Genomic DNA, 16,388 nt, shown 5'->3' with positions numbered 1-16,388 from the left:
TTTTTTACCTAGACTTGTCTTCAGCCTCCAGTGCTGGCTGTTTTGCCAATCTCACTTCCTATTTCCTTCTGTGTGAACCCTCTCCTTCAGTCAAGCTGATGTCTTTGCCATCTCGTTTTCATTTTCTGTCCTTTGTGTTTCCATTCTATACCACCTAGAATGCCTTCTTAGCCTTAATTCCCTCTCCATCAATCTAAGTCCAGACCTTTGTCCTAACTTCTCACAAAACTGACATTAAGAAAAGATTCATTTATTGAGCTTATTCATAACATTCAATACATATCATATATAAAGAACTTTGGCAGATTTTGTGCAATACAGAGATGAATAAACAGAGGCAGGTATCAGCACAAATAGCCATATGTAAAGCATGACAGCCCTTTGACTCAAGATAAACATAAATAAAATGAGATGGGAAGATGTATATTTCTGCTTGTAAAACAACACTTTCTCTTCTAACATATCACTTTGTGTATGTCATTAGGCTTTTGATGAGTCAACTCAACAAACCGTTTTGGATATCTGTTACTGTATAAGTTGCTAGAGGGAAGAAATGGTCTGAATAAAAATTTCTGTCCTTTAGGAACAAGATGTCCTGATAGGAAGGCAGGACTTACACCTAAAAAAGGCAGGAGCAGGGGTGAGTGGGTGGCTCAGATGATTAAGCATCTGCCTTTGGCTCAGGTCATGATCTCCAGGTCCTGGGGATCAAGCCTCACATTGGGCTCCCAGCTCAGTGGGGAGTCTGCTTCTCCCTCTCCTTTGGCCTCTCCCCCTGCTTGTGCTCTCTCTGTTTCTGTCTCTCTCAAATGAATAAATAAAATCTTTAAAAAAAAAGAGCAGGAACATACAAGGTCCAGATAGTGAAGCAAATGATGTTTTATGTCCTGAGGAGGATGGAGTCTAAGGACCTTGAGTACTATGATGCACTTTTCACAGTGACTTGTAATACACCCCACCCCCAATCCCACTCCATGCTCAGCAGAATTTGTTTGCAAAGAATTTTTTTTTTTAAATTCTGTCTCTCTCGAATGTTCTTATTTTCACTCACCTCCCCCTTCTCTAAAGAGGCTCTACAAAGGTTTTTCAGGACCTTCTGGCATTTTTGTCCAATGTCCACTCCAGCACACTAGGCAGGTGATTCAAGGAGGTATGGTCCTTGTTACTCTTGGGCAGCTCATTTGCACATTCTCATGTTATAATAGAACCTTCATAAGGAGTAGCAGATGCAAATGAGAAGTCCCTATCTACAACTAATTTTAAAAGAAAAATACTGTCTAACCTTTATATAACTTTTTTCTTTAGATAGCTGAATTTTACTTTTCTAATGTTCTCACCTGTCCTCTTTTTCATGCATCATCAAAAAGTATTTGCTTAACATATTTGGGCTTTTTCAGTGTTTTAAATTAATGTGAAAACTTTTAGATAATTAGTGTTTTGAATACAACATTCGGAGGTGGAATAGTTACAGGAGATTGTTACTGTAAAAAATAAACACAAGGTGTTCTCTGAAGGTGACTTCTGTGCTGAATTATTTAGCATTAACTTAAAAGTTAAAACTTTACTATGGTAGGAACAACAGATTTTCTGGAGATAGAAGAGAAATCAAAACAATTTAGAGAACATGGGTCAAGGGTTATTTAATCTTTTACTAAGTCAGTTGGGGTATGATTTGGAGAGTAGCTGTTTATGTTAGCATGACCAGGATTCTAGTGAAAAGAACTAATTGCTATCTTTATTACTCTTGCAATGGGATCAGTACATTGGCAGGTATCAATTAATCAAACCATAATGGGTTGGACTAAATACATTCTCTTCTGTCAGTGTTATTACAAAGATATATTGAAGCTCAGGATAGGAAAAAGTTGTGGTATGTCTCCAGTCTCCCCATGTAGTTTTGCTTACTGAAATCAATTTAAATTGAAATTAGTAAATCATAGATACTCTCCTTCCATCACTCTCTCATTGTGAAGTTTGTGTGGAACTCTATATTAGTTTGCATTTCAAAAAGTACGTTGGCCTGTATACTAATGGAACGCAGAAAATGAACAGCCTGCTGGCAGGTGCCAAAACAGAGCTGGTTATTTATGAACAAGGTATCATACACTTAGTGCACTGAAGCTTCTAATCGTGGGTGTGGCAATGTTTTCTGTACATTTTTTGTATACTGGAGTAATTGTCAGCATCCTGAAGGTTGATAACATTTCCACTTGGTACAAGGGTCCTAAGGACACTGGACATCAGAGGTGCATCAACAAGCTGGCTGCATCATAGGCTGGCTTCTCTGTGAAATATTGTCCGTGCGTCTTCAAAGTTCACTTTTCATTTCTGAATACTCAAGTGAAAATTCTGGAGATGGTTCACGATGGTTGGTGACCTGATAATTTTATGAATGAATTAAATGTTAATCATAGTGGGGTGAAAATAATCATTTCTAAGGATTATTCAAGATATAGCTGACAACTATATCTTGGAAATAGAACAACTGGAGAAAAGAAAAGGTGAAATGGTCCCTTTATGCAGAAAGCAGCTCACTGGGGGCTCCTGGGTGGCTCATTTCCACCTAAGCGACTGCCTTAGGCTCAGGTCATGATCCTGGAGTCCTGGGATCCAGTCCTGCATCGGGCTCCCTGCTCAGTGGGGAGTCTGCTTCTCCCTCTGACCCTCCCCCCTCTCGTGTGCTCTCTCTCATTCTCTCTCTCTCTCAAATAAATAAGTAAAATCTTAAAAAAAAAAAAGAAAGAAAGCAGCTCACTGAAGTAGACCCTGTCAATATCATGGATGTGGAGACAACCGTCCTTTGGCCTGCTTGGTGTGGGTTCTCTTGTCCTATGCCGTCATAAATCGGGCTTGGAAATGTGACTCAGAGCTATTCCCAGGACAGAGAATACTTGGTTGCATACATCAAATGCCGTGGACTTCCAGGGAGCTTGCAGATGTTCTGGCCTTATGTGTGTACCTGTTTCACTGACAAGTAACAGTTTCAATAGGATTGATTTTGCTTAAAAGCAAAAGATGCCAATTTACTAATAGTCCATCTGATTTAAAAGTTTTAAGGACTTTAAAAATTAAAGGAAATTATCTTCATTCTAGTTGGCAAATATATATGTAATGGCAATCAGATTTTAAAAGGTATCGAGTTTGATAAAATTTAGGTCTTATTTTAAATTATCTAGAGAATCAAAAACTAAAACCCAGAGTTTTGCTTAGAAGGAAGATAAGAGATAGTTTAATTATTTTAGTCTTCTTAAGAGGAGAGAACAAAATAGGTCTAGAGTAGATTGGCATATTCTTAAGTGATTAACTTTCCAAATTAGATATCTCCTTCCTGAAAGAGCAGTGGATGCCACTGAGTACATTTCTTTCTAGGCTTGATAGGAAGAATATCTATGTGGTTGATGCCTTCTGCAAATTAGACTTGGAAGGAGAAGCAGTCAAGGCAAAATGTATTTTTATGATACTTTACTTGGCGAATTTTTATTAATGTTTATCACTGAGTTGTACTTGCAAAAGAAATTCTATACTTTAATATAATATCAGTATCACAATGCAAGTCATAAGCTTAGATCTGTTCCTCAAGGGCCTGGGTTCTAGTCTAAGCTATTTCACTAACCAGTTGTTTGGTTTTAGGAAAGCCCATTTGAGGCTCAGTTTTTTCTCTTATAAAATGGGGTTGTCTATGATAGGTTTCTAAATATAAAGTTCTGTGGTTCTAGGAATTTTGATATAATCAGGAGAAAATTGGAATCTATGGAAGATTTAGGAATCATGGTATGACAAAAGTTCATCTTTTCAGTACCATTCAATAGTTACGTTGACTCTGCAATGATCCTAGGCAATTGTTAAATTCCCTATTGAGAAGAGCTGGAAGGACAGTTTATTCACACAGGTTGGACACTTTAATCTATCGCTGATTAAAAGCATTACTGCCCCCTTCAGTAAAATTTTTATTTTAAATAAATGATTTTGATCTTAACTGACAACTTTAAACACCCCTGTTCAGGACACATCTAATGCTTAAAGTAATGCTAATCTTTATCTAAGTAAGACCTCTATTCTTTTAGATTCAAAGCCATAGTAAGGTAATAAGATCCATTAGGAGATATTCATGTGACAGAACCAAAGAAAAGCTCTTTGTATTACTATGACAAGCAAAGGCAACTGGGAACAGAGGCTGAGACATCAGATATGTAAATCCAGGATACTCCTGATTCTATCAATCAAGTCAGCCTAGCTTTGGCTGGCTAAGTAGACTGACTACCCAGCTGGGGGATTTTATGAGGACATGATTCTCACCTTCTCTCCTTGGCTTTTGCACTTTATATTTCATTTATGTCAGGATCTGTAGAGACCTAGGAAGGAGATTAAACTCAAATCAACCGTTTTTCCTTCCTTACAACCTAGATAAGCCTAGGGGGAGAGGTTGAAATTGTTGATTTAAATGTGGTTGGGAATTATTGGTGTATTTTGGCCATCTATCTTGTTTTCTCTACAACTACTAATAATTGAAAGTTGACTGCAGAAAATAGAATAAAATTATTGTTCTAAGTACATTGGAAGCTGTTACCATAGAGAAGATGATCAAAAGCTCTCATGAGAAAAGTCCATTTGAGCAGTGACTTTAAGTTAATGATGAGTATTTTAGAGTAATAGTTACGAATGTTATTACTAAAGGATTTCAGGTTATCCTCTAAGGAATCTCATAGGGATGCTCTTCTATGTTGAAGATTAAATCACCCTTGACTATCTCTTTACAAAGTGATCTATTACACAAGGGGAAAAACAAATTTCTTACTATGGGGTTAACAAACATTTACTTGGAGGATTTTGAAGAGAACTTGAATCATAGGGTTTGTTGAATGTTTTGGTCCTGAATTTAATTTACCTTAAATAATTAATAAAGTTTATTTATTTTAAATACATTTATATTTTTGAGAGAGAGACAGATAGACAGAGCAAACAGGGGAGGGGAAGAGGGAGAGAAACTCAAGCAGAGTCCCTGCTGAGCGTGGAGCCAGACTTGGGCTCGATCCCATTACTTTGAGATCATGACCTGAGCCAAAACCAAGAGTCAGATGCTCAACCAACTGAGGCATCCAGGTGCCCCAGTAATAAAGTTTAAAAATTCATTTTATTTTCTGATACTTGAGTATATAGGTATAATCCTCTTAAAAGCTTTGTGTTCATTTGAAAGGGAACTCAGAATATCTAAGATTATAGAAAAATGGAGAAGTCTAGAAAAAAGACTAGAGATAAAAAGAGAAATAAGAGTTCCAAAAGACAGGGGTGCCTGGGTGGCATAGTCAGTTAAGTGTCTGACTCTCGGTCTCCATGCTCAGCATGAAGTCTGCTTAAAGACTCTCTGTCCCTCTCCCTCTGCCTCTTCTCCCCACTCTTTCTCTCAAATAAATAAATAAATCTTAAAAAAAAACTAGTTCCAAAAGACAATTATAGGTTTGAGAAGTGATCAATAATAAATAAAATACTGTGCTGTGGATAATTGATATGTAGAAGAAATAAATATTACACAGTAAAATAGGGAAAAAGTGATTGTATAAATGAATTGATGAATATGTGAATATAAAGGTAAATAAGTCCCTGATATGCTGGAATTACAATTTACTAGGGAAGTGAAGGGTGGGAGATAACATAAGTAAATAATTAATTGTAACTTGAAATAGAAAATAAGAAATTTTGTAAACAGACTAGAAAAATAGAATGTTCTTGGAATTTGGAGGTGAGAGGGAGAAGGAAAGGGAAATTGGGACACCAGTGGAAGAGAAGGCACTGAAATGAGCTTTGAGGCTGGTAGGATTTTGGCCAGGGGAGATGGCTTAAGAAGACTTACCTAAGAGTAAGACATGTGTAGAAGGAGGAAAAAGAGGGTGTGTTTGGAGAAGCGTGATTCACACAGGGACCTAGAAGACTTGAGAAGCCATAGGGGGAAAGGCTGCTGAGGCAAATGGGAAGACTTGAATTCTGGGTTAGAAAAATTTTACTTCATTCAATAGGCAAAGGAGAAAATGACAAAGCCAGGAAGTAACTAGTGCTATGCTTTTGGAAGATGATTCTGGAAGTGGTATTTAGAAGGAGTAAGGTGGGAAGAGCCAGAACCTGCCAGTAGCTGAGCAGGGATTCGAAGCCACCTCTGATTGCCTCCAAGGGAGCTTTGTGAGCATTTGAAGAAAATAGAGATATTTCTTTTCTTTTTTTTTTTTTTTGGCAACAGTCGGGGTGGGAATGGGAGAATGAAATGGAGGAGAACATATTTTTAAAGGTAACACATGAGATGCAATTAGAATTTGAAAGATGGTCCAGAGAGTGGGAATAAAGGCTTAAACCAGGAGTGTTGTGATTAAAGAAGGAAACAAAGGGATAAAATTGGCAAGTTAGGCAAGACTTGGTGACTGACAAAATGTGGGAGCTCACCTTCTGGATGCAGTGAGGCAAAGAGAATGTTGGAGATCTGAACCTGGATGTCTGGATGAGACAGAATGCTGGAAATTACATGTACAGGTATCTGGTACCTTATTTGTTCTCTGCAGATAGCAAAGGGGGTGATTAAAGGAGTAAATGAGGGGTTTGGTTATAAAAGTATGGGTAAGCATTAGAGAAGCAACAGTGGATGGTGAGTACCCCAGGAATAGCAACAGTGGAAAAGGAGAAGGGGAGGGAGCCATTCCTGGCACTCCGTCATATCTATACCTGGCAGAGAGGGGCCACTTGACAGGAGCTCTGGTCTTAGAGAGGAAGCTATGGGGCCATTGTCCAGCAGGGAGGGAATGGTCAAGGGAGTAACCACCCTAAGCCCTCTCTCCTCCTGCCTCCCGCCCATGATCCCTTGCTGATGGATCCCTTTGGCCAATCCCAACAGAAGTCAGCTTGATGTTGCCAGTCAGCAAGGGAGCCTGCTTGATGTTGCGCACAGAGACCAAACTTCCCTGCATAGAGCATGGCAGAGAGTGGATCTGGAAGGGTGAATAGAGAGGACCCAGCATGGGCAACTCCTTAGTAAAAATTTGAGAATGTATTCATTCATAAATGATATAAACTTAATAACATACCAGCTTATACAATATAAAACAAATCAAGAATAGAAATTAGCATTGGATTTTAAAAGTTTTACTTACAAATAATAAAAATAAATCTTTTTGCTCTTCCAATGTGATTGAATACGTTGATCTGATCCCGCTCTCATTGTTTTCACATGTCTGTGTTGCTGAGGAGGAAATCATGGTATGAGTAGAATGAGGAGCTGCTCTGCCATCTTCACGTTTTTGCTTGTGCTTGGGTAATCTTCATTTTCTTCTCAGGAATCCATATTGGGAAAGTGTAGTTCATTTAGGACAAGATTATATAATGGTACTACTCTAATACAGGCATATGTAAGTTGGAATATTCTGGAAGAAACTAATACATGAGTGCTGCTGTTAGCCCTTCTTCCACATGAAATTCCCTTCTTCCTTGTCTTACCTTACTTACTGCATTAGAGACATATGATTTTGATTTGGCAAGGGGGGGCAGGGTCAATCTGTAAAGCTTTATTTCCTTTCTAGTTTTACAGATAAAATAAACCTGAATAAAAGTCCTCATTCTTTCTTCTCATACTGCAAAGGGTTATCTTGTGCTCCCTGCTCCAGAGTGCACATACCTCCCTACTTTGGAAACCACTGCTGTAGACCATTGGAAGTATGAATCTGGAATTTAGGAGAGAGGCCAGGGTTGGGGACATTGGCTTTGAAATGATCTGCATGAGTACAATATTTCATTGCTCTAGGAATGGATGAAATTACTAAGAGGAGAGATAATGTCAAAGGAAAGAATGGAGAGCTGAGACCAGGCAGCTCAAAGAATTCCTACATGTATGGATATAAAAAAGGAGAAAGAGGTAGTACAGGAGTCAGAGAAAGAGTGAAGCTGAAAAAGAAACAGGGTCCCAGAAATCAAGAAGGAGGGATGATCAGAGTTGTCAGCTGTTGAGTCAGGAGTGAATGAGGACAGAGGATGGACCAGGGTGTAGTTGATGATGAGGCCAAGATTAAACTTTGAAGGTCTTAATGGAGTCTTGCTTGAGTCAAAGCAATGAGTGTGGGCTGATTTTTTAAGGGAGGATTAATGGCCAGTAGAATATTTTGTTATTGTTTCTGTTTGCTTACTTTGAAGTAGGAGGTATATGGAGAAGGGAAAAAGCCAGGACAGAGGTGGAGATTTTGGATAAAAAAAGGAAAGGGTCATTGGGAATGGATTCCTGAGGGAGGCAGTGGAGGTCGGATTGACTGTCTTGGTGGAAGAGGCAGCCATAGCAAAGAGGACACTTCCTTCTCAGGTTATTACAAAGAGGCTATGGTGTTTCTGCATGAAGGAAATATATTCTTTTTATGCTCAACACTGAGGAGATACTTAGTAAAATACCGCAAAGAAAACTGGCCACAAATCAATAGATAAAAGAGTTTGTTTTTTTTTAATCAAAGAATATGTTCTCTACTGAGAGCAAAACCAAGAGAAGTGAGTGTTAAGATGTCAGTCAAGATATTATCAAAGGAAATTATCAATCCTATTACTTTTTTGAGTTTTTCTTAAAAAGGACAAATTTGAATCTGGTTGAAATGGATTGATTATGGGCATGCCCTCATGTTTTTCTTGACAGGCTGGGCCAGGTGACTTTGAAAATGCTATATTTCAGGCTCAAAGATTGCATGTGTGTGAAGACATGCATTCTCTCAAGGAGTATGACCAGGCCAGACAAAATCAGAGGGGTGCTATTTTTTCAGGAAAGTAAATGGATGCCAGGTAACTGGGGTTTTAATTCCAGTTCAATCATTAATTAGTTCTATTTTTAGACAAGAATCTTAACTCCTCTAAGTCTTCACTTCTTTTCTTTTTTTCTTTTCTCCTTCCTTTCCCTTCCCTTCCCTTCTGTTCCCTTCCCTTCTCTCTCTCTCTCTTTCTTTCTTTCCTTCTTTCTTCCTTCCTTCCTTCCTTCTTACAAAACTAAGGGGCTGGTCATGATACCTAAGATTCTTTTGGTCTTAAAATTAAATGGTTCTAAAAATGTATATTATATTACCTATTTTGCTTATGGTAAAGTCACAAAATGTGTCCATTATTTATGAATGTCTCCCTTGCTTGAGTTTCATAAAAACATTTTGTCTACTACTTAACTATTGCAACATCTGATAACTTTTGAAATTATGATAAAACTCAATTGATGTTGCATGCATGGATGCTAAGCTTAGAAAAGACTAAATCAGATGGGCCTTATATTAAATCTTTCTCTGCTTGTAAGTTTCATTGACTTGGAAGCTGCAGTAAGTCAGGCTACTGTTAGGCATTTAGTAAATTGTTATGCACTAACTTTCCATTTCCTCTTGGGAGTTGAAAGCATTAATGCAGTTAAAATATGTGACTCAGTCTAGACCTTCTTGGGTATCTACTTTAATGGTTTTGATGGTCAATTTAACCCTCCAAATAACTTACTTTAAGCTGCCACTTTAGGCAGAAAATATGAGTAATTCAATTTTGTTTGGTTGAATTAATTATCATATTTCATTCATAATCATCATATTTCTTTTGAGTAGACTTCCCTGCTAGACTCTGAGCTCCATGGAGATAGAAGTGTGTCTGTTTTGCTCCTTAATGCATCACATCCCTTGTACTTACTACAGTGCTTACATATAGTGTTTGCTCAGTAGATAATTATTAAATAAATGAATTATATAATTTTACCTATATAGAATTGTTAGGCATTAAAAATTGTGATTCAATATTCTTTTCTATTTAAAAATTTGTAATTATAAACTACTTTATGTTTGTCAGTGATTGTACGAGATTACAATCTGTTCAACAGCATTTAATTATGAAAAATGTCTTACCCAACACTTTATGTCCACTTTGGATTCTGCCTTGAATTTCCTTCAGAATATTCAGACAGACAAAACATAGAATAGCCAGGTGAAATGGGACAGTACTTACTGAGAGTACAAGAGTGGCTGGAAATTCAAGAAGTGTTAGTTTGCCTAATGGTTGCCTTTCTTCAGTCACTTCTTCAAAAGGGTCCCAATCCCTTGTCATCCTGATCACAACTTCTATACTGATTATCTTCCCTCTTCTTCGAGTACAGATTTTTCTTTTCTCCATCTCTCCAACAGTTGTCTTATTTCCCCTATTTCATTTAGTATATTAATTATTTCTTGGACATTTTCTTTTCTACCCAAATGTAAAGGGCAGGGACAACCATTTCAGTGTTATTGCCTACAACCTCTGTTGAATTGGTGGCTCTGAAATCTGACCCATTCCTCATTCTTGCCAGTGGAGCTGGAGCCCTTTTAGAGGGAGAACCCGACCTCCACCATCTTTGGACCACCCAATTCCAAGCTGCTAACTTCATTGATGTGTTCAGTTGTCCTCTAGCTCACCACTAGGTGATTCCCTGTTCTGATTCTTGTTGCTGTTGTTCCAGTACCACCTGCCTTGATGTTGCAGTAACTTTTGGAGTGAGGGGGTGGAAAATAGGTGTTCATGAATGTGATCTGGGACTTAAAGGATGTGTATACATTTATTTACTAGTTGTTTATTTGGCATCTATGGTGTGCCAAGCATGTTACATGACTGAAGTAATTATAAGGTAGGTGACTCTAGCTAGAGCTAGAGTGGATGGGGGTTGGAGCAGACATTATCCTTCCATATTCTGTTTCTTGTGCTTAAGGCCATGGTTCCCCATTACTGCCAGGATCAGGTGCATCTCTCTGTATGTTGTCCTTCCAATGGGACAGTTTAAGGACTTCTAACAATCACCTTTTTATGTTTATTTTGTGACAGATGATTCAAGAGAGCCGGTTTCTCATAGAAATGGCAGATACAGTCCAGGAAAAGATTGTGCAGTGTCAGAAAGCAGGTAATCCCCCTACTTTTGCCCCATTTTGTTTAGAAACTTAATGATAACTCTTGGTGGTTTTTAAAGTTTCTGCTTTTACTCTTAAAATTCAAATATTTTGTGCCATAGTTTAACTATACTTTTGAGTTTAAACTTAAGTCTTTGTTTAGTACAGAAGAAATCAAGGTGACAGTAGGTCGGTTGTATGTATATGGGAGGGTAGTGTCTGAAGATGTCTAGAGAGGTGAGGGGTTCTGAATCTACTTTTGTGGTTTGGAAGTCTGTCAAAACCCTTTACTACACATTATCCCTTAAGAACCACCTCATTTTGATAATTTCAGCCATAATCCTATTAATCTCCTAGGCTTTTGCCTCATGTATTAACCACTATTTTAGATTTGTTCTTTCTTTAAGGATGGGATGTGTCACATATCTGTGAGGGCACCGCTCTATTTATTTATATTCACCTTCATACACACCCTGTACTTTTATCTTTCTTGGATTTATATTTTCCTTGATCCCATGCATAATGATTATGATGAGGAAGATGACAATAATGACAATTGCTTGATATATTTGCATATGATATACTGTGCACACACACACTGTTACTTAGTCCTTATGACAACTCTGCAAGTATTCAATTTATAGATGAGGCATCTGAGATTCTGAGAGATTGAGTGAATCATTCAAGATTCCATATTAACACAGGGAGGAGCTGACCTCTGAACCCAGACTAGACCTTAAAAATGGTGCTGTTCACTGACTGGTCCACAGGCTTAAATGTTTCTGTTGACAGAAAGCACAAAAATAATGCCAGTACTTATATAATGCTCTTTTATGCTGGATACTACTTTGAGAGCTTTATATGTATTGTCTCATTTAATCTTCAACCACAATCCCTTGAGGTAAACTCTGTTGTTATCACCATTTCACTAATGAGGAAACTGGATTGCAGAGAGTTTCAAGGTCTCGCTCATGCTTATGTAGCTAATAAGTAGTAGAGCCAGACTGTAAGCCCAACCCCACCATCATGCTCTTACCATGTGCTATATTTGTGATGTTAATACCAGAAAGGTTAACGTGGTTTTTAGCTGCATTAGTAAAAATAGAGTAACTAGAACAAGGAGGGTGGTGGTAAATCCCTACCCTGTGTGGGCTGCTTCAAGCCCACTTTGAATATGATATTCCTGGATGCAGGTCCCTACAAGCTCAACTCCAGGAAGCTGTGTGAGGCAGATACTCTGCCTGGATGTCATCTTTAAAGAAGAGACATTTATAGTAAAGCTGAAACATGCTAGAATGTTTAATCTGGAGGAGAAAAGGCTCTAGTGGACTTTACTGAGTGTCCTTCTTCAAATATTTAAAGGGCTGCACAGTGGAAAAGAGATTAGATTTAGCTGGTCTGGGTCTAGCTAGCACCAAGGAGTAAAGGTTCCAGGGAGAGAGACTTTGGCTTGATATCAGTCATAGCTTTCCAAAGATGGCATAAGCTGTCCAGAAGAAAATGTGATTCCCATCTCTGAGGATGGTGATATCTTTTATAGTAGTCAAGCTTGAGAAATGGTTGAGCTAAAAATAACTTTTAAGGCCATTACCAAATCTGCAGTATTTAGTTGTTTCCAGGAATGCTATTTATAAAACATCTTTTTATTTTGACTCAACATTTATTGATTAATGTTGTTATCCATATGGACTCCAGGGTCTACTGTCAAACCATATGGATAGTTTATAAGGAAAAGTAAAAGAGTGCAGCTATCACATATGGTTACCTGTCACACATTGTCACACATTACACCATTTCACATAAAAACCAGGTAGAAGATCAACAAGACACATGTAACCTGTTGGAAGATTTTGGTTCTTAACCTCCTTCTTATGTCTTTATCTGGTGGCTCCTGGCTGTTTAAAATGTAATTTGGTCTAATGCATTGGTTATTGTTAGTTTGCCCCTAAGGATAGCCATTGGTGGGGATGAACAGAATAGGAGGGAACATTTGATTCAGGGTTTTCAAAATTATAAAGGAAAGAACAGGAATAGGAATTTTTTCGTAATAAATGCCCATTTTTCTGAAATTTATACTAAGAATTCTTATATGTTCTTTTTTGTCAAAGGGATGGAATTCCACGAGGAACTTCATAATCTAGGGGCAAAAGAAGGCTTAAAGGGAAGAAAACTCAACAAGGCAACTGAGAGCTTTGCTTGGAACATTACAGTATTGAAGGTAAATGAAATTCCCAGGTGCCCTCTTTGCCTTTATTTTTCTCCTGCTCCTCTCTCCAATGTGTAGAGAGGCATCAGTGGTTGAATGCAATGATTGGAATTTTTAAGTAATGTGTGGCCTAATCACCAGGTTCATGCTCAAAGTGTTGGGGAGATTGACATACTTTTTGCCATAATAGGGCAAATGAGGTTTGTGGTGGAGACAGAGGACAGCGTGACCTAATTCCACCACCCAGTGTTTTTACTTACATGAATGCTTCTGCTCAAGTCAATATAGCTGTTCTTGTTTGTGGAAAGAATAAAGCCAAATGTTGTGGGACAAGGATCCAGCACGAGTGATTTGGAAGAGCTTTAAACTACAAAATATCTCGAGCCATTTAGGATTATTTTATTTTAGGAACAGTCTCTATAAATACATTTATTTTTGCAAATAGCTTTGGAAGTCAGTTTCTTGAGATTATGATTTGCTCTTCTGAAAATTGATTTTAGGATTTTGAAATAAAGATGCCACTTTTCATATTTTCTTATGTGAAAGGAAAGATGATTTAGGCAGTTGGAATAATTTATTCCTGACAGTGTGGTGGGAAGAAAACAGCCACAAACAAAATTAATCATTGCTGAAGTTTAAAGAACACCTATTATGTGCCACATACTGTTTTACAAGCTTTATATAAATTAACATTTTAATACATACAACAACTCAATACTACTATTATTATTTTTTAAAGATTTTATTTGTTTGAGAGAGAGAGCACACACACAAACACACACACACACATGCACGAATTGGGGGAAGGCGCAAAGGGAGAGGGAGAAACAGACTCCCCACTGAGCAGGGAGCCCAATGCCAGCTCAATCCCAGGACCCTGGGATCGTGATCTGAGCCGAAGGCAGATGCTTAACCAGCTGAGCCACCCAGGTGCCCCCAATACAATTATTATTCTCATTTTACAGGTGAGAAAATGGAGACATTAAAAACGTAGGTGTATTACCCAAGACTACTCTGCTAGTAAATGATGGAGGTGGAGTTTGAACCCAGGCAGTCTGGCACCAAAGAGATATGTTGAACTTGCTCTGCTGAGAAATATGTTTATGTGAAAGTGCTAGGTGAACTGAAAGATATATTACAAATGTTTATTAAAAATTCAGTTCACAAATATTTGTTAACCTCCCACCATGTACTGGGCTCTGTGCTAGGCATTGAGGATCCACAGAGAACAGGAGACGTACCGTCCTTGACCTCATGATTTGAAGTCTGAGGCCAGGGAGTGGGGTGGTGGAAAATAGGCATCATTTGCTTAATGAGCAGGGAGGAGCGTTAATATAAGGAGGAGCTTATTTTCTAATATTAGAGTACAACATGGCAGCATGCACGCCGATACAAATACTTCCTGGTCAGCAGATATTTATGTGGGCTTGTTAATGTGCCAATCACTGAGAAAGGTGCTATGGATACAAATATCAAAAGAGTAATACCTGAGTCTCGAGGACTAGTCTACAAAGGGACACAGACATATAACTAAAAATAGCCATCAGTTACTCAGTACTTAGTATGTGACAAGCTCTCATGGCTAAGTAGTTTATATACATTTCCCCTTTCTTCTTTGCAACATTGGGCTGACCTTGCAGCGACTCATGCTGACCCTGGTGTGACTGTCCCTATCTCATGGATGAGGAAATTGAGGCTTAGTGAGGTTTAAATTTCTATAAACTAAAATAGCTGTGAGGCTTTAGCCAAGGTATAGAATCCCTCTGAGGGCTGACAATCATATTAGGGTCACAATAATATTAATACCCAGGGTTTGGTGAGAATTAAATGAGGTAATACATACAAAATACCTAAATCACAGTGCATAAAACTAGACACTCTCTATATACACCCATATACGCCATTACTTTTGCCAGGTGAGGATGACCATTGGAGGAACAAGTTTGTTGTTGTTGTTTCTTATTTTACTTAATAAATTTTTAAGTTAGTTAATTTTTAAATTGAGATATAATTTCTTGTTTCTTTATTAACCTATGACTTAAGGCCATTCACTGTTTTCTGAGGTTGGTTTCTGTGTTGGTTTGGTTTAGTGACAGAGGCAAATTGCTAGATGGGGCTGAGCAAACGCTGTACATGTCATTCTAAGACAGACCTTTTGAAACATGACCAGTATTCTATGATTATAGCTGCTGGTATTTCAGCTTGAGTGCTAGGAACTTAAATAAGAATAGTGAAATTTTCCAAACTTTTAATATTTCCTTTCCCTTATTGAATTTCGTGGGCTTGTTAATCAGGTGCTCTTTCCACAAGTGCTGAGCAAATGACCTTCTTGGAATTTGAATTTTTTTTTTTTTTTTGAGAGATAGATAGAGAGAGAGGACGGGGCAGAATGAGAGGGAGAGAGAGAATCTGAAGCAGGCTCCATGCCCGGTGTGGAGCCCGACATGGGGCTCGATCTCATGACCCTGAGATCATGACCTGAGCCAAAATCAAGAGTCGGATGCTTAACCAACTGAGCCACCCATGCGCCCCTGGAATTTTAATTTTTAGCTGGGGGACAGAGGATGGGCTCTTTTGGAGACTGTTTAGTCTAATGATGCCTCTCTGAGAAGATCCTTCTAAGACTCTCCCTTTATTTCTTATATCTTGAATGTGAAGTTCTTAGTTCCTGCTTTGTTCTCTAGCCTTCCTGTTGATTTTCCAAGCTCCTAACGTCTTCCAATAAATGCACTTTTTTCTTAAGTTTTCTAGATTCAATTTATGTTGCTTACAACTGGTTGAATGAGTAATAACCAAACTTGTAAGGCATAATCACTCAATTACTAGGATATGGCAGGGCTCACATAAAATTGCACATTGCCAACTGAAAGGGTTTCCTTATATACAATTTATATAAGTACTCTCCACTATTTATGGGAAGGGAGTGAGGATTGATTAATATTGGTTGAATATGTGGGTTCATGTAGCTAAACATATTTAATTCCAATATACTTTCCAACAAGTAATGGAGAAGCTAGAAAAAATGACAAATGTACCCCCAGGGAAATGGTGGGTTGGAGCAAGGAGTGGTGGAAAGGGGCACTGGCTTTAAAACAAATCGAGCTGAAACTAAAAAATAAATTCTTTAGTTTATGTTTCCTACAATTCAGTATTACGTTGATCTGATATTAATAAATGACAGGGAAGCTAGAGAAAAACTTGCAGAGACAAAGATGAATAGCTCTATAATATAATGAATATGAATTATACTTAGTGTCCAAATTTTCCAAGCCAGAGATGAGGACTTAGGATCCAGCAAGAAG

The 16,388-nt window shown here is 38.1% G+C and overlaps 1 protein-coding gene across 3 annotated transcripts in view; it reads left to right on the top strand.

Annotated features, from left to right (window-relative positions):
* PLCL1 (phospholipase C like 1 (inactive)) overlaps positions 1 to 16,388 on the top strand; it is a 334,323-nt gene that overhangs the window by 269,735 nt on the left and 48,200 nt on the right. For all 3 annotated transcript variants that reach the window (XM_032405397.1, XM_032405414.1, XM_032405404.1), the window contains exons 4-5: positions 10,819 to 10,894; positions 12,989 to 13,098. In XM_032405397.1, the coding sequence (XP_032261288.1) occupies positions 10,819 to 10,894; positions 12,989 to 13,098 (186 nt within the window). The remainder of the gene's footprint in view (positions 1 to 10,818; positions 10,895 to 12,988; positions 13,099 to 16,388) is intronic.

Source organism: Phoca vitulina, unplaced genomic scaffold, assembly GCF_004348235.1.
Source record: "Phoca vitulina isolate PV1807 unplaced genomic scaffold, GSC_HSeal_1.0 scaffold1, whole genome shotgun sequence".
Lineage (NCBI taxonomy): Eukaryota > Metazoa > Chordata > Mammalia > Carnivora > Phocidae > Phoca > Phoca vitulina.
Note: the sequence above shows the minus strand (reverse complement) of the source record. Positions and strands in the feature narration are given on the sequence as shown.